Source organism: Oncorhynchus masou, chromosome 9 (genome assembly GCF_036934945.1).
Source record: "Oncorhynchus masou masou isolate Uvic2021 chromosome 9, UVic_Omas_1.1, whole genome shotgun sequence".
In the NCBI taxonomy this organism is placed as follows: domain Eukaryota; kingdom Metazoa; phylum Chordata; class Actinopteri; order Salmoniformes; family Salmonidae; genus Oncorhynchus; species Oncorhynchus masou.
In genome coordinates, this window is record NC_088220.1 from 68,030,388 (window position 1) to 68,049,760 (window position 19,373).

The window sequence follows — 19,373 nt, forward strand, 5'->3', positions numbered from 1 at the left end:
CATCTCAGTCAGGCAAACAGCCCCCATCCCCCCACCCTCTTCCATTGAAAGCTGCTCTACTTTTAGAGATGGGGGGGCTATTACAATGACGGTGGTGAAGGTGACATAGAACCCCTCCCAGCAGTGATAGAGTTCGGTGACACTGTGGCCTGTTGGATACATGCAGCCCTCAACCCATGGGAGCCCAGGTTGAAATCTGGTTCATGTCTCGATGGGGGCCACCACAGCTCCCGCTCCATCATTAATTCAGGGATAACAGATTCTGTAAGCAACAGCCCACTCTCTTCCTCTTTCTGTGTGTGTGTGTGTGTGTGTGTGTGTGTTATGGTAGGGGAAAGATATTACGTTTAACCAGCTCTTACCCATGTTGAACTGTCACATGACACGCTAGCCCCAAGAAATCCAGTATGTGAAACTTTGTTTTAAGTCCCTCTTCATTTCATCAAGTGTATGTATGGCTGTATGTCTCCGATACCCTTTGCCTGTTACCTGCTGTGGCTGACGAAATCAGAGTATCAGTTACATGTTCCAACTTATCATCCCACCTCATTAACTGTGGAAAGCATCAGGGTGCCTTTCCAGTTTTGTAAATGGTCAGTTCGCTTTGCACCCTAATTGGACTCAAGCCTTTTGATGGGATCTGGTTTCTCCCTTTCTTCATCTTGCTTTAAAGAGAGGGGTCAGAATAAATGTGTGGAGAAACTATGAAGTAGATGCCATTTCCTGAGGAGGCCTCAAAGGACAGGCAAATAAAAGACCCCAAAATCTTCACTATCTGATCTACTACCCCTGAACACTGATCTCTGATCTCCTACCCCTGGACACTGATCTCTGATCTCCTACCCCTGGACACTGATCTCTGATCTCCTACCCCTGGATACTGATCTCTGATCTACTACCCCTGGACACTGATCTCTGATCTCCTACCCCTGGACACTGATCTCTGATCTCCTACCCCTGGATACTGATCTCTGATCTCCTACCCCTGGACACTAATCTCTGATCTCCTACCCCTGGACATTAATCTCTGATCTCCTACCCCTGGATACTGATCTCTGATCTCCTACCCCTGGATACTGATCTCTGATCTCCTACCCCTTGATACTGATCTCTGATCTCCTACCCCAGGACACTGATCTCTGATCTCCTACCCCTGGACATGATCTTGATATCCTACCCCTGGATACTGATCTATGATCTCCTACCCCTGGATACTGATCTCTGATCTACTACCCCTGGACACTGATCTCTGATCTACTACCCCTGGACACTGATCTCTGATCTACTACCCCTGGACACTGATCTCTGATCTACTACCCCTGGACACTGATCTCTGATCTATTACCCCTGGACACTGATCTCTGATCTACTACCCCTGGACACTGATCTCTGATCTACTACCCCTGGACACTGATATCTGATCTACTACCCCATGGACACTGATCTCTGATCTATTACCCCTGGACACTGATCTCTGATCTCCTATCCCTGGATACTGATCTCTGATCTCCTACCCCTGGATACTGATCTCTGATCTCCTACCCCTGGACACTGATCTCTGATCTCCTACCCCTGGATACTGATCTTTGTCTCTGTTATTCTCTTTCTGTATCAGACATCTGCTGGTTTTAATATGCAATACATTTGTTTGGCAGCCTTCAAAGAGGCACTGAAAGTCACTTGTGTTTTTGAGTTGTTCATTCCACATTTTTCTCCCAATATGGAGCTGATCAAGAGATGCACAGCAGAGAAGAAGCAATGATCTCTGCTTTTGGGAGAACAACTACATAACATACCACACCGATGCCAGGGCTTATACAGGCACTCCTCATTAGGGTTGTTCTGGTACTTTGGCTCACGCAAACAAAGTATGTTTTCAGTAGGGAATTCTGTATGAATAAGCACGCTATGAATACCTGCGGTTCCATTGAAATAACAGAAAGGATTTGGAATTGTAACGATCCTAGGCAATAGACTTCCATGGGAGAAGAGAAAAGAGGGGGACAAGATGATATTTGTCAGTTAGAGAGCAGCAGCACAGGAGGAGTGACGGCAGACTCCAAGCCATTAACTCCCCACTCTGTGTGGAACAGGCCCATCTGGAAGAGACTCTCTGGGCTGCTGGACATCCAACTTTTCCTGCCGCAAATCTCCTCCACAGCGCCGTGTCTCCCTTAATCCAAATGAGTCCGTCAAACTAGCCCGAGTTTCTCCGGCTGGAGCCCGGCAAAGTGCCTTTTAATGAAAGGCTGTTAATAATTCAATCTGGTCCCCATGAATACAAAGACTTGGAGAAGTTTAAAGACATTCGGAGGAGGTGAGTGGGGATTGGTGACACCTCTGAACATCCCACAGTGCACTGCTGCCATGATGAACTTTAGTACTGCAGGACATAAAAAATGCAAAATGCATCTATTGTCTCACAGCATTGACCTGGTGGCATGCACCATCCTGCACCACTATTCAAAAGTCATACAAGGGTATTTCAAAGCCCATTCCACTGGGCACAGACATCAGTTCAACATTTAGTTTTGATTTACATTTGGATGTGTGGCCAATTAGCTTCAATTCAATGTGAAATCTACAAAACGTTTCACCATCTCGTTGGGTTTATCTTAAAAGTTGGGTGAAAGAAATGTAAAATTCCCTTTTCCAAGTTGATTCAACATCAACATCATCACATAGATTTTTTGTTGTTGTTGAAATTACATGGAAAAATGTTGATTCAACCAGTTTTTGCCCAGTGGGGTTGTTCTTTTCTTGCTCCTCAACTACAAGCAAAATTGTGTCCAACAAAGAAACCCAATGTGAGAGGCCTTTTAAACCTCAAAAGTCAAGCTGCTATGAGTCAGATACACAAACAATGTGTTTTAATACAATTAGAATCCAATGAAAGAGGAGAATAATCTCATTTGCGCTCAGTCACACAAAAACACACATGCACATCCCCAGCTCGGATTAGGACTGCAAGCTTCAGATATGTTTAACTTGTGACAACAATCCCCCCCCCCCCTTCCCTTTGAGTTTTTTCGCTCCCTCTTCCAAGCAGGAGATAGCGTTGTTTACCTTGGGAGGTATTGTATTCTGATGTTCTTAATCAGACAACAGTTAGATAACATAGACTTCAGAAGGGAGAGAAATCCCCAGTTGACTTACCTAAATACCTCCAAACGTTACTTTGCTGCTTACCGGGAAACCTAAGATGCCTCTTTCTTGTTATTCTTGTTATTTTTTATATTTGTTTTACCTAGCAGCTTTCAGTGAGCATCAACAGCGCAGTACACCCTCCCTGAGAGTGATCCTCTCAGACACACTGCTTTGTCAAACTATAGTACAAATATGTACTTCCACCTCACACACATCTGAGAAAAACATCTCCATTATATGACTTTTAAAATGACTTGGACATATCGAAGCTAAAATAGCCCTCAAATTGCAGCAACATACCAGGGTTCTAGCTGTGCACTTCTGAGCGAAGGCAACACCTGTTCTGATGATCACACCACAGGCCAACCAAAGTCTTGCAATTGATGGTCCATTTCAGAAGAGCTACTCCCTGCTGTTGGAAAGCCCTTCCTGTTTTTTTCAGAAGAATAAGTGTTGACCATACAGTTGTTGCCTGTATGCCAATCTATCTGGCCCATTGTAATATGTATAAGGGGTACCATCCACTCATCCATCATTGCATGACTCTGTGGTAACGTTATCACTTTAGATAAGGCTACAATAAACTGCACTCTGCTTTTAAGGATCTATATTCCTCTAATCTAATCTCTGACGTGGAGTCTGTTTATCATTGGACTGCCGGAGAATGCTCTGTGTCCCTCCACTTCCCCTTACACAGGAAATAATGGACACCCTTCTACCTACCGACGCTCAGGTCTTCTTCCTTCACTGTCTGTTTGATCTCTCTCAGTGTAAGAGCCAGGGCAGTTTTGATGCATTATGATTAAATCAGGTTTAAGGGGAGTCTCCTGGCCCGGTATTGTTGGCCAGAGAAAGCGATGCAATTTAGCATTGGGTGCTGGCCAAGGGAGAGTGGCAAACTGTGATGACTCCAGTGTGTGCCTCTGTGATTTGCACTGATATCCCCCAGGGATTGAGCAATGACCACTGTCAATTCACCAGGGAGGCCTGCCAGATTGAAACCCCTGCCAACAGATTTGAAAGGATATGCCCGATCGTGCATTAGTATTTTTCATCGCCTGGAACTTATTAAATTAAAAAAAGATCTCCTCAATATTAATTTGCACTTGAACGTCAGCTCTAAAAGAAAAAGAGAGTGGTGTGAAAAGTGCTCGTGAAGCCACAAATCATTAAATAAAAATAAAAGATGAACTCAAATTAATTACAGTTTCATTTACAAAGTTTACACTTTTACAACGTTTCATTCACAATGTTTACACTTACTTATTTCTGAAATCCATTTGAATTGGCATGAAGATAAACTAAGGAGTCAGAGGAAGATGATGAGAGACAAATCATATAAAGTAGAGAGAGGGTGGGGCTGAGGCCCTGCACTGAGACATGATATCTGTGGATTACTTACAGCTGATCATGAGTCTGAAAACCAGTTATTGCTGCATGTAAAAATAAACCTGTTTGTTCCATGTGGAGAGGACTCAGTGAATACAATCTGCTATGCATCAGACACATCAGAGAGACTTTCAATCAATATGGGACCTTGAGAATATTTATGTTTAGGTTGAGATGGATACAAACTTGGATATATACTTCAGATGATCAGCCCCCAACCAATCCAACATTCTGCCTGAGTTGAGGCTACAACTCAAGCAGCAGTGGTCTGCTCAGTAGCGCCCTCCGAGGGACAGATTGTAAAATGGAGGTATCAGTGTTGGCAGATTGCTCTTTGGTACCTTAGGCAGAGGACTGATGAGGATATAAGAACGAGGCAGGAGGGAGTGGGTTGGTAAACAACTCCATAATGACACAGAGACAGGCCTAACATTAGAGGCATGTCTGTGGGCCAATGGGATTTTTCTGTCTAAGCACCAACCAAGAGCTCCATCTCATCGATGGGGCTGCAGTGGAGCAGGGTGAGAGCTTCAAGTTCCTTGGTGTCCACATCACCAACAAACGAACATAGTCCAAGCACAACATGCCAGTCGTGAAGCAGGCATGACAAAACCAATTCCCCCTCAGGAAGCTGAAAAGATTTGGCATAGGTCCTCAGATCGTCAAAAGATTCTATAGCTGCTCCATCGAGAGCATTCTGACTGGTTGCATCACTGCCTGGTCTTAATGATCGGCTATGAAAAGCCAACTGACATTTACTCCTGAGGTGCTGACTTGCTGCACCCTCGACAACTACTGTGATTATTATTATTTGACCATGCTGGTCATTTATGAACATTTGAACATCTTGGCCATGTTCTGTTATAATCTCCACCCGGCACAGCCAGAAGAGGACTGGCCAACCCTCATAGCCTGGTTCCTCTCTAGGTTTCTTCCTATGTTTTTGCCTTTCTAGAGGAGTTTTTCTGAGCCACCGTGCTTCTACACCTGCATTGCTTGCTGTTTGGGGTTTGAGGCTGGGTTTCTGTACAGCACTTTGAGATATCAGCTGATGTATGAAGGGCTATATAAATACATTTGATTTGATTTGGTATGGAAATTGCTCTGCCTCCGACCGCAAGGCACTATAGAGGGTAGTGCAAACGGCCTAGTACATCACCTGGGCCAAGCTTCATGCCATCCAGGACCTCTAAACCAGGCGGTGTCAGAGGAATGCCCTAAAAATTGTCAAAGACTCCAGCCACCCTAGTCATAGACTGTTCTTTTTGCTACCACATGGCAAGCAGTAGCGGAGAACCAATTCTAGGTCAAAGGGGCTCCTAAACAGCTTCTACCCCCAAGCCTAGTTTCTTTGACCTGTAATATAACTTACAATACAATATATATAACTTAATATAACTTACAATACAATATAAATATAAGTTTTCTTTCGACGTTCGAATGGACCTGCACAAGCATTTGGATTTGTGTACTAAACACACTAACAAAAGTAGCTACTTGGACATAAATTATGGACATTATCGAACAAATCAAGCATTTATTGTGGAACTAGGATTCCTGGGAGTGCATTCTGATGAAGATCGTCAAAGGTAAGGGAATATTTATAACGTGATTTCTGATTTCTGTTGACTCCAACATGGCGGATAATTTAATTTATTTTCTGAAAGCCGTCTCAGATTATTGCATGGTTAGATTTTTCCGTAAAGTTTTTAAAAATCTGACACAGCGGTTGAATTAACTTCTTAAGGTATAGAGGGCAGCATTTTCACTTTTGGATAAAGAGCATGCACAATTTCAACTTCCTGCTACTTATGCCAAGAATATAAGATATGCATATTATTGTTAGATTTGGATAGAAAACACTCTGAAGTTTCCAAAACTGTTTGAATCATGTCTGTGAGTTTAACAGAATTTATGTAGCAGGCAAAATCCCGAGGACTAACCGTTCAAATTACATTTTTTGAGGTCTCTGTCTGTTCAGTGAATTCTCCTTGGGAAACAGTATTTCTTAGGAACTTGTTTTCAGTTCTTACCGCTTCCACTGGATGTCACCTGTCTTTGGAATTTGGTTGAGGTTATTAATTTGTACAATGAAGAAGTACGGCCATCTAGGAACTGTGTAACACTGTTGAGAGTTGCACAAGACTTGAAAAGTAGCTTGGTTTGTTGTCTTCCTGTATTGAACACAGATAGACCCGTCTTCAATTTGATCGATTATTGACATTTAAAAATACCTAAAGTTGTATTACAAAAGTAGTTTGAAATGTTTTGGCAAAGTTTACAGGCAACTTTTGAAATATTTTGTAGTGACGTTGCACAATTTGGAAGCTGTTTTTTTCTGGATCAAATGCGCCAAATAAATGGACATTTTGGATTTATATGGACGGAATTAATCAAACAAAAGGACCAATTGTGATGCTTATGGGACATATTCGAGTGCCAACAAAAGAAGCTCGTCAAAGTTAAGGCATGTTTTATATTTTATTTCTGTGTTTTGTGTAGCTCCTGCAGGGTTGAAATATGCTACCCTCTTTGTTTACTGTTGTGCTATCATCAGATAATAGCTTCTTATGCTTTCTCCGAAAATGTTGGCTGGATTCACAGCGAGTGGAGCTTTAATTTAGTATCTTACATGTGTAATTTAATGAAAGGTTGATTTTTTTATATAATTTATTTGAATTTGCCTGCGCTGCATTTTCCCTGGCTTTTGGCCAAGTGGGACGCAAGCGTCCCCTATACCATAAGAAGTTAAGGAGAGGTATATCTATATTTCCATGTCTAACAATAGTATTTATCGACATTTATAATTATTATTTCTCTAAAATGATGTGGCTTTCTGCGATATCACCGAATGTCTTTGGAACTAGTGAACCTAACACGCCAATGTATACTGAGATTTTTTTAATATAAATATTAACTTTATCAGACAAAACATACATGTATTGTGTAACATGAAGTCCTATGAGTGTGATCTGATCAAGATCGCCAAAGGTTAGTGATTAATTTTATCTCAATTTGTGTTTTTTGTGACTCCTCTCTTTGGCTGGAAAAATTGCTGACTTTTTCTGTGAGTTGGTGGTGACCTAACCTAATCGTTTGTGGTGCTTCGCTGTAAATCCTATTTGAAATCGGACACTGTGGTGGGTTTAACAACAAGATTACCTTTAAAACGGTATAAGATACATGTATGTTTGAGGAATTTTAATTATGAGATTTCTGTTGTTTTGAATTTGGCGCCCTGCATTTCCCTGGCTGTTGTCATATATAGCCTGTCTTTTTACTGTTGTTTTATTTCTTTACTTACCTATTACCTTACCTATTCACCTAATACCTGTTTTGCACTATTGGTTAGAGCCTGTAAGTAAGCATTTCAATGTAAGGTCTACATCTGTTGTATTCGGCGCACGTGACAAATAAACTTTGATTTGATTTGGGATCGTCTCAGACCAACCAACTGGACATCTGATGAAACTGAGGATTATTTCTGTCTTTAATAAAGCCCTTTGTGAGGAAAAACTGGCTCCCCAGTGGGTAGACCTGGCTCCCAAGTGGGTGAGCCTATGGCTGCGCCCCTGCCCAGTCAAGTGAAATCCATAGATAGGGGCCTAATGAATTTATTTCAATTGATTGATTTCCTTATATGAACTATAAATCAGTTAAATCTGTGAAATTGTTGCATGTTGCATTACTCGATCCCGATAACGGGATTGCAGCCCTAAGAAGTTTAATGTGAGCTGATAAGGTAAAAATATGTCGTTCTGTCCATGAACAAGTCAGTTAACCCAGTGTTTCCAGGCCGTCATTGGAAGTAAGAATTTGTTCTTAACTGACTTGTCTAGTTAAATAAAGGTATATATATATATATTTTTTATATATATATATATTTTTATATATATATATATATATATATATATATATATATATATATATATATATTTATATTTATATTTAAAATGGGGATCCAGAGTAATTACAAATACACATACAAAAGGCTAATTTGCATGTATACTGAACAAAACCAGAAACGCAACATGCAACAATTAGTTAAAGTGGCTATGCATATATAGTTAAAGTGACTATGAATACTGTATATGATAAACAGAGCATAGCAGCAGTGTAAAAAGAGGGGTTGGGAGGGCACACAATGCAAATTGTCCGGGTAGCCATTTGATTACCTGTTAAGGAGTCTTACCGCTTGCCATGCGGTAGTAGAGAGAACAGTCTACGACTGGGGAGGCTGGGGTCTTTGACAATTCTTAGGGCCTTCCTCTGACACCGCCTGGTGTAGAGGTCCTGAATGGCAGGCAGCTTGGCCCCAGTGATGTATTGGGCCGTAGGCACTACCCTCTGTAGTGCCTTGCGGTCAGAGGCCGAACAATTGCCGTACCAGGCAGTGATGCAGCCAGTCAGGATGCTATCGATGTTGCAGGTGAAGAAGTGGGATGTGGAGGTTCTGGGCTGGTGTGGTTACACGTGGTCTGCGGTTGTGAGGCCGGTTGGACGTATTGTCAAGTTCTCTAAAATGACGTTTGAGGTGGCTTATGGTTGAGAAATTAACATTAAATTGTATGCCAATGTAACGGTAAAGCTTCCGTCCCTCTCCTCGCCCCTACCTGGGCTCGAACTAGGAACCCTCTGAACACATCAAAGCTGCCTCCCACGAAGCATCGTTGCCCATCACTCCACAAAAGCCACGGCAAGGGGAACAACTGTTTCAAGGTCTCAGAGCGAGTTACATCACCGATTGAAATGCTATTAGCACGCACCCTACTAACAAGCTAGCCATTTCACATCGGTTACACTCACCCCCCCTTTTGACCTCCTCCTTCTCTGCAGCAACCAGTGATCCGGGTCAACAGCATCAATGTAACAGTATAGCTTCCGTCCCTCTCCTCACCCCGACCTGGGCTCGAACCAGGGTCCCTCTGCTCACATCGACAACAGCCACCATCGAGGGTTTGTTACTCATCGCTTCACAAAGCCCCAAGGGGAAACTACTTCAAGATCTCACAGCGAGTGACAGCACCGATTGAAGCGCTATTCGCGCGCACTCTGCTAACTAGTTAGCCATTTCACATCGGTTACACTAACAGCTCTGGTGGACATTCCAGCAGTCAGCATGCCAATTGCAAGCGCCGTCAAAACTTGAGACATCTGTGGCATTGTGTTGTGTGACAAAAATGCACATTTTAGAGTGGCCTATTATAGTCCCCAGCGCAAGGTGCACCTGTGAAATCATGCTGTTTAATCAGCTTCTTGATATGCCATAACTGTCAGGTGGATGGATTATCTTGGCAAAGGAAACATGCTCACTAATAGGGATGTAAACAAATGTGTGCACAAATATGAAAAAAGTAAGCTTTTTGTGTGTATGGAAAATGTCTGGGATCTCTTATTTCAGCTCATAAAACATGGGACCAGCACTTTACATGTTGTGTTTATATTTTTGTTCAGTATATATTGCCGCACAAGGCCTGCTGACATAATTGGCGTTGCACAGCAGTACCCCCGCAACTCTGACACACATACACACACATTCATTTTGATATGCACAGAACAAGCACACACAGCTAGCTGGCATCGGCCAATTTAAAACTATTTCCATCTCTGGTAAGAAACATTGGCATGAGAGAGGGAGAACAGAGAGAGAGAAATGGAAGGAGGGAGTGAGGGAGGTAGAGACAGCCAAGTTCATCCAGGTGTAATATTGGTCTGTCCCAGAAACTTCCTGCAAAACACTTTGAAGCTGTTATCAGATCAGAAAACCAATTCCTCAAGTGCCTCCTGTGCCAAAACACCAAATGCATCTTCCATCCTCCCTCCAACACGGCCTGTAACAATCCTGTCAATGCATTTACTTGGTGGTTTACTCACAAATGCTTCAGCTGCTTCCAGGATACACAACATTATATCGGCGGCAGTAGGCAGCGAAGAGGATGGCATGCGATTTACCCAAGGTAATAACTCCAGATTTGCACTGATAACAATATCAATGCCGGGAGCAACGTTTTTTCCACTCTGCAAGAGCAATGGACAGCAAAAAGAGCCAGAGATGGGAAAACACATGTGGATTGTTATTTTGAGGCAAAGTCAGGAGTTGTCAAGAACATAATAGACAACCATAACACATTAGAATCATCATTATTGAACTCTCCAAAGTGAATTGAATTGCTAACATAATTTGCTCCTCTATTTTGACACTAATGGAACTGTTACGTGCCATTTAGAAATCAAGAGAAACAATGCTCTGTTTCCAAACATGCAGTGTATAGCCTCACGCGGATCATATCTGCATACATTTTCGATACAACGCACCCTAAACTATATAACTGAAATAATTATATTTACTAAAGAGGAGGAAATTGAGTTAACAACTGATGAGCAAGCTACACTCATTCCTTCCACTCTACTACCCCCTTCCCAACCTTTTCTCTGCCCAGCTACCCCCTGCACAGGAACAAGGAGGTAGGCACAGGGTTTTGACCAGCTGTGTCATGCTGACGCTGCCGGAACAGAAGCCCGGTATACGACCCGCCTTACCCCGGCTCTGTTGATCTCCCTTGCCAAGCCACTGCGCTCAGCTCCCACTGAGACAGAATAACATTGCCTGTTGTTTCCTGTGCATTAGGCTACAATTTAGAAACCATTAATCCCCTCTTTAATCTGTCAAAAATTCCCGACTGTGCTCAGAGAAGGCAGCTGCCTCCCAGTGTGCCCGTCTTCCCCCTTCTGCTATCTCCCCATATCCTGACACTCCTTATGAGAGACAGACAGGCCACGTATGGTGCTGCCCCACGTATTCAAAGAAAGAGGGGGAATAGGGAAAGGGTGGGACTGAGGAGTGCAGGTGGGTGCTAACCCTCACTCCACAGGTGACCTCATGAACACAACAGCATCTGGTTGAATTACTTAACATTTCGCCCAGCAGACATGTAATCCGGGATAATGCCCTTTTGCAGAGAGTGCTCCAATCTGGATAAATTCATCCCCTCGGAATGAGATCCAAGATGAGTGAGATCCAAGATCCAAGCGAAAAGTCTCAGCGAGTGAGAGAAGGCGTGGCTGGGGGTTGGAGGGATATTGGAGTATGTAATACCGAATGGTACGGAGGGGGTCTTTGGAGTATACTTGGGAACAGTGATGCCATTGGAGAATTGTAATGAACTCCAGTAAACACAGTTTTATTTTTGTTGACTGGTTAAGAGGATCATTGCCTGATTTGCAAGAATAGTTTCCAAACTAATGATTTTCCTTTCCTCCCTGACCGGAATCCGACTTGAAGAGATTCCATCCATTTAATCGGATTAAGCAGACAGATAAAATATGAAGAGAATAGAGAACATTGCATGTCTTTGAAATGATATCTTACTTATGCTTGTTTGGCATCTGCTAAAGGCCCATGATGCAAGCATCAAGATACACGATGCATAACAATGAATTACAAAGACAACAGCTGATTTAAAATGCAATAGCTTTAATTACACGGTAACTCAATGATCTAATTACTCTAATCGAATTGTAACAAAAGCCATAACCTATTATCAATCATCAAAAACAATGCCAGCTACTCTGAAGGCAAAAACCTACTAAACAATGTCTATTCACTCAACATAAACCTGTAACCTTATCTAATATTATTGTAAATAACTTTCTGTAGAATGACCCCTTTTGAAGGCCTATCCATTGCTTACCACTGGGACTGAGAGCCAAAGCTTTCTAGACACAGCTCCTGATTATTTATTCATATGTTTACTACAAGAAATATCCATTGGGAAACGTCAGCCTGGATTGGATTAGGCTTAATCTATTATGACAGAAAAATCAGCAGGGGTCATGGGGCATCTGAGGTGACTTATATTGCTAGCCTTGATGATACACAAAGCACAAACAAGGAAACAAAGGTTGGCTCACAACGTCACATCCCAATGGAGGACATCAATATCAATCTTCCGTGGAGACGTGGCCCTGCTAGAGTTACTTCCTTACAGCATGTGTCATCATTGAGGAGTGAAGAGTTAAAATAGAAGACACGTTATGTGCCCTTCCTCTATCTCATTAGCCATCATGTTGACAACAGAAACAGGAAGATAGACCACAGAAGAAGCGAGAGGAGAGTGTTTGACAATATATGGAAAAAAATGTAAATTCATTTGTTTTAGCTTGTGGTTGAAATCTATTAATTACAATTGGATTATTATGTGTCATAATCCATACATTCACAAGGGGTTTAACACGTGCATTGCTTGCAAATAACTATTTAGAATGCAGAATGATGCAATCAAATGGAGAAAACATTGACCAATGTCATTTGGGGATGATTGGTATTTTGAAATGTGATGGAGGGTTTTTACTCTTTCAAAGAAGCAAAGAGATTTACTCCAAAATCCCAAAAACCAAACATGACATTGTGTTGACATTTAATTATGAAGCTATTAGGAATTTGGTATCAAAGCTTGTGTTCCGTGAAAAGCGGTTTAGGTTCAGAATAGGCAGACAGAAGACAGCAGTAAATTAAATCGAGGCTTGTGGGGTGCTAAGACCTTCTTTCCAGGGTTAAGAAACAGCTTAGTGTCATGGCAGGGTGGTGACTTAGCACTAGGAGGTCCAGGAGTGTGCCTGTGAGCTGGAAAAGAGGAAGGAAGCCAAAAGATGGAGCACTGCCCCCAGTGTGCAAACCCGAGGCCAGTAGAATGATTAGACGTGTTGCCTATAAGTACCATCCAAGCAACTACTGGACAGTTTGCTTATGATTTTAATAAGGAGGCCAGGGATCTGGGTCTAGTTTGAGAGAGAGAGTCACTCCATATACCTCTGTGTGGTTTTTTGGTTCCAGTCTGCCACAGGGACAGGCACATCCAGTACAAGACTCTATTCTTAAACTTGCTCCCTCCACAGGGACTTTCTGTACTCAGAAATTCCAGCACCATTTCCCTGAAAGCAGAGATGGTGTTCAATCACACTGTAACCCTTATGAGAGCCATGGATAGAGGGAAAGAGAGAGAAAGAGAGACAATGAGAGAGACAATGAGAGAGATAGACGAGGTCTCGGGACAGGTTTTGCCTGCGGTGACTGCCTTCTTGGGGACATTCTATCAGGATCCTCCTGGCTCACACTGTGTCATCAGTCAGTAGAGGATCAGGTGTGTGCCAGGGAACCCTCCATACAGTACTGGCAGGATTGAGATCAGCACAACTCAGGACCAATCTCTCTCTCTCTCTCTCTCTCTCTCTCTCTCTCTCTCTCTCTCTCTCTCTCTCTCTCTCCCACTCTCTTTCTCTCTCACTAGAAAATGTCTCTCTAGAAAATGTCTCTCTCTCTCTCTCTCTCTCTCTCTCTCTCTCTCAGCCACACAATTCCCTCTATCCCTTTTTCATAAAAGATATCGGCTGAAAGTAGCTGGCAACATAAACAGAGTAATAATTTGTAAAACTAGAATTAGCTATTGTGGTACAGTTGCTGGTAATTTAACTGGTAAAAGGCAAGCAGACAGGTTGTTATCTCCTGTTTACTGCCAGGGCTTATATTATTTTATATTATGGTAATAACAAACTCAGCTGAATTTTAGAGCAATCTCGCACCGGTCTGCATTACCTGAGATATGTGCTGGTTGGTTTTTAGTTGTTTTTCCCAAAACTGAAAACATCACCTATAATGAAGGGGAAAATTATAATGCTGGTAAAATAACTGTGCACACAGAGTAGATGTATCGAGATCTATGCAGCGAAGATATTAGAATGTTCAATTGCTGTATATGGTATTTCAGCAGGTAGGCTATCATCATCAGGTAAACTCAGCAAAAAAAAGAAACGTCCCTTTTTCAGGACCCTGTCCTTCAAAGATAATTATTAAAAATTCAAATAACATCACAGATCTTCATTGTAAAGGGTTTAAACACTGTTTCCCATGCTGTTTCCCATTCAATGAACCATAAACAATGAATGAACATGCAGCTGTGGAACGGTTGTTAAGACACTAACAGCTTACAGACGGTAGGCAATTAAGGTCACAGTTATGAAAACTTAAGTCACTAAAGAGGCATTTCTACTGACGCTGAAAAAACACCAAAAGAAAGATGCCCAGTGTCCCTGCTCAACTCCGTGAATGTGCCTTAGGCATGTTGCAAAGAGGTATGAGGAATACAGATGAGGCCAGGGCAATAAATTGCAATGTCCATACTGTGAGACACCTAAGCACTACATTGAGACAGGACAGACATCTGATCATCCTTGCAGTGGCAGACCACGTGTAACAACACCTGCACAGGATCGGTACATCCGAACATCACACCTGTGGGACAGGTACAGGATGGCAACAACAACTGCCTGAGTTACACCAGGAACGTACAATCCCTCCATCAGTGCTCAGACGGTCCGCAATAGGCTGAGAGAGGTTGGACTGAGGGCTTGTTGGCCTGTTGTAAGGAAGGTCCTCACCAAACACCAACAACGTCGCCTATGGGCACAAACCCACTGTCGCTGGACCACACATGACTGGCAAAAATGGCTCTCTACTGACGAGTCGTGGTTTTGTCTCACCAGGGGTGATGGTCGGATTTGTGTTTATCGTCGAAGGAATGAGCGTTACACCGAGGCCTGTACTCTGGAGAGGGATCGATGTGGAGGTGGGGGGTCTGCCATGGTCTGGGGTGGTGTGTCACAGCATTCTCGGACTGGCCTCCAACTGATCTTAAACGCTAGTAAAACCAAATGCATGCTTTTCAACCGATCGCTGCCTGCACCCGCATGCCCGACGAGCATCACCACCCTGGATGGTTCCGACCTTGAATATGTGGACACCTATAAGTACCTAGGTGTCTGGCTAGACTGTAAACTCTCCTTCCAGACTCATATCAAACATCTCCAATCGAAAATCAAATCAAGAGTCGGCTTTCTATTCCGCAACAAAGCCTCCTTCACTCACGCCGCCAAACTTACCCTAGTAAAACTGACTATCCTACCGATCCTCGACTTCGGCGATGTCATCTACAAAATTGCCTCCAACACTCTACTCAGCAAACTGGATGCAGTTTATCACAGTGCCATCCGTTTTGTCACTAAAGCACCTTATACCACCCACCACTGCGACTTGTATGCTCTAGTCGGCTGGCCCTCGCTACATATTCGTCGCCAGACCCACTGGCTCCAGGTCATCTACAAGTCCATGCTAGGTAAAGCTCCGCCTTATCTCAGTTCACTGGTCACGATGGCAACACCCATCCGTAGCACGCGCTCCAGCAGGTGTATCTCACTGACCATCCCTAAAGCCAACACCTCATTTGGCCGCCTTTCGTTCCAGTACTCTGCTGCCTGTGACTGGAACGAATTGCAAAAATCCCTGAAGTTGGAGACTTTTATCTCCCTCACCAACTTCAAACATGTGCTATCTGAGCAGCTAACCGATTGCTGCAGCTGTACATAGTCTATTGGTAAATAACCCACCCATTTTCACCTACCTTATCCCCACACTGTTTTTATTTATTTACTTTTCTGCTCTTTTGCACACCAGTATCTCTACCTGTACATGACCATCTGATCATGTATCACTCCAGTGCTAATCTGCAAGGTTGTAATTATTCGCCTACCTCCTCATGCCTTTTGCACACAATGTATATAGACTCGCCTTTTTTGTACTGTGTTATTGACTTGTTAATTGTTTACTCCATGTGTAACTCTGTGTTGTCTGCTCACACTGCTATGCTTTATCTTGGCCAGATCGCAGTTGCAAATGAGAACTTGTTCTCAACTAGCCTACCTGGTTAAATAAAGGTGAAATAAAAATAAAAAAATAAAAAAATGGTGTCACTGCAGGCAATCTCAACGCTGTGCGTTACAGGGAAGACATCCTCCTCCCTCATGTGGTACCCTTCCTGCAGGCTCATCCTGACATGACCCTCCAGCATGACAATGCCACCAGCCATACTGCTCGTTCTGTGTGTGATTTCCTTCAAGACATTAATGTCAGTGTTCTGCCATGGACAGCGAAGAGCCCGGATCTCAATCCCATTGAGCACGTCTGGAACCTGTTGGATCGGAGGGTGAGCGCAAAGGCTATTCCCCCCAGAAATGTCCGGGAACTTGCAGGTGCCTTGGTGGAAAAGTGTGGTAATATCTCACAGCAAGAACTGCAAACCTGGTGCAGTCCAAGAGGAGGAGATGCGCTGTAGTACTTAATGCAGATGGTGGCCACACCAGTTACTGACTGTTACTTTGATTTTGACCCCCCCTTTGATCAGGGACACATTATTCCGTTTCTGTTAGTCACATGTCTGTGAAACTTGTTCAGTTTATGACTCAGTTGTTCAATCTTGTTATGCTCATACAAATATTTACATATGTTAAGTTTGCTGAAAATAAATGCAGTTGACAGTGAATTTTTTTTGCTGAATTTAGTTTGGCAATTATCAGCTTCTTAGTTTAAAGGGGGAAAGGGGAAAAACTTGAGGATAGTAATTTGGTTCAATCTGACACAAATTAGAAAGACTTAACTTCCTTTTCCCCTGTTGATTTTGAACATAAGGTTATGCCTCTCTCTGTACACACACACACACACACACACACACTGAGAGAGCTGAGGGACAGAACCCTGCTTAGATGCCAACCCAGTGTGAGGGGTCAAACTTTGAAAAGAAGCTGTGACAGCTCCGCTGACCCTGACACCCTCTGGGATTAGCTCCTGCTCCCATTGTGGGTCAGTTACCATGGCCACGGAGGAGCTAACACACTGCACACACACTCTCCCTACTCTGCGTGACCACGGAGGAGCTAACACACTCTCTGAGTGACTGTCTGAGTGACCACGAGGAATAAACACACTCCCTCTACTCTCTGTCTGGTCTCAGTCCAGCCACATCTCACCCAGACATCACATAGTGACGATCCCAGACTTCTCACATGTTACTGACAGTGAGAGTTACATTGTTATCCAAAGACAACCACCTGCTGGCAAGAAGGGAAAACAACCCATCCATCCATCTTCATTTCTAACCCACTGTCTAAGATTGAAATCAGCTGCAGACTTGGTCAAAGCGATAGTGTTGTTCAGAGTGCTCTATTATAAGCACTACTTATCTTCCTCTGTGGTCCTGACCAACCCCCCGGTATTTCTCTGGCAGAGAGATTGTCAGGGGTAGAAATAGCTCCGGAAAAGAAAAAAATTGCTCTGGCAAAGAGATTGTCATAGTTTCAAAACAATGTGAGTCGTGGGGAGCAAACACTTCATCGAGCTGGGAAGTGAGCACTCAGAGGAGTGTGCCTGGTGACTACATTCAATCTGAAAAGGAGTGTCTAACAGACTGACAGGGCACAAGCCATGATGAACTCCTGAGACAGGGCACCACCGTCTACAACTGTTAAAACCTCTAAACACAAGTATTGCATTATTATCCAGCAGTTTCCTCCCCATATAGCACAGTGACAGATCATTGAGGGAAAATAAGACAAATCTGACTGCATCAGCTCTGACAGCTCACAGCAGAGACTACTTCAAAGAAAATGCTCCCTATTCACATGCAGTCACAAACTAACACAGATAATAACAGAAGGGTCCTAGACAGATGCAGTGGATAAGAGGAAAAGAGTAGGTGGACTTACCATGTCCGGAGATCCACAGGAACACAACGACCCAGGGGACCATGGCTGGAGAGGAAGAGGGTGAACCTCTGAAACACAGTGGACGAGTGTGTGAAATTGAAGTTGACACACAAACACACACAACAGTGCTCTTCTGTGCAGTTCTGGATGGGTGCTACAGTCCCTCAATGATGTCCCTGCTGTCAGGGATATAGCTTTAACTCTTCTGTCCAGTCTTCCTCCTCTTCTTCTTCTTTTCCTCTTGTTCTTCTCTCTCTCCTTCTCTCTATGTCACTCTTCAGAGTTGCCGATGGTCAGCGTTGCTTCTCTCTCGTGTTGATGTGTAGACTCTTTCAGTGTGAGCTTTCTCGCGTTCTCGCGCTTATGCTGGCTCGGTCTCACTGATGTTCCATTCTCAATCTCTGAGTGCCTCTACTCGCCTCTCTCTCTCTCTCACTCTACCAGTAGAAGCTCCTGGTAAGGCTCCTCCTTCCAGCTCCCTCTCTCCTTCTCCTCTGTCTCTTTCTCGCTGCCTGCCTGTCTGTTTCAGTGCCCGTGTCGGAGCTTGTGCTGCAGCGGGTCCGACTGGGAGAATCAGCTGCTTGCTCTAATCTCTGAGAACTAGGATCTCTATACGGGAGAATTAAAAGAGGACCAGCTTTGGCTGCACTGTGGACAACACAGACGTCCACAAACAAAAGTGCAGCTGTCCTCCATGGCGTCCTGCCTATCATGGGACTAGTATTCCACAGTGTCAGAACTGAGTTTGAATCAGTGTGTTTGCCATATAGAGCAGTGAGGATAAAGTAATCACCTACATTAGAATTCAAGACCAATGTCCTATAATATTCATTAGCCTGCAATCAGGAGTGAGTTAGATTTGCAATCCTTCATTGATTGACCTCTAATGTAAAGGCTGTACATCCTTCTAATGCAGTGCTTGCTAACAAGTCTGTTTCACCTTGTAAATATTTAAAGGAGCATTCTTTCTTCAGCTTTTAACTTGCCTGGCACAACCAGTTTCCTACACCCATTCTCATATTTCTAGAAATCATAGTGCATGGAAAGTGCTACAGGGCTACTTATAGCTATTAGGTCAATGAAACCATCTTTGTATTTGTATGAATGATTCAGCGATATTAGCATTCATTTTAACTGGCCTCTTACAAATTAATGTATATGGAAGTGCATGTGTGAATGAGGTCTGTGCCAGTTTGTGGGTTTCTGTATGTGTGATGCTGGGATATTATTTTGGACTGGAAATTACG

At 43.3% G+C, this 19,373-nt stretch overlaps 1 protein-coding gene across 1 annotated transcript in view; it reads right to left on the reverse strand.

The window, feature by feature from the left end:
- The window catches only part of LOC135546542 (kin of IRRE-like protein 3), a 221,963-nt gene extending 203,426 nt beyond the window's left edge, over positions 1 to 18,537 (reverse strand). Inside the window, exon 1 of the mRNA XM_064975049.1 lies at positions 18,127 to 18,537. Coding sequence (XP_064831121.1) covers positions 18,127 to 18,169 — 43 coding nt within the window. The 5' untranslated portion in view covers positions 18,170 to 18,537. The remainder of the gene's footprint in view (positions 1 to 18,126) is intronic.
- Positions 18,538 to 19,373: the final 836 nt, after the last annotated feature.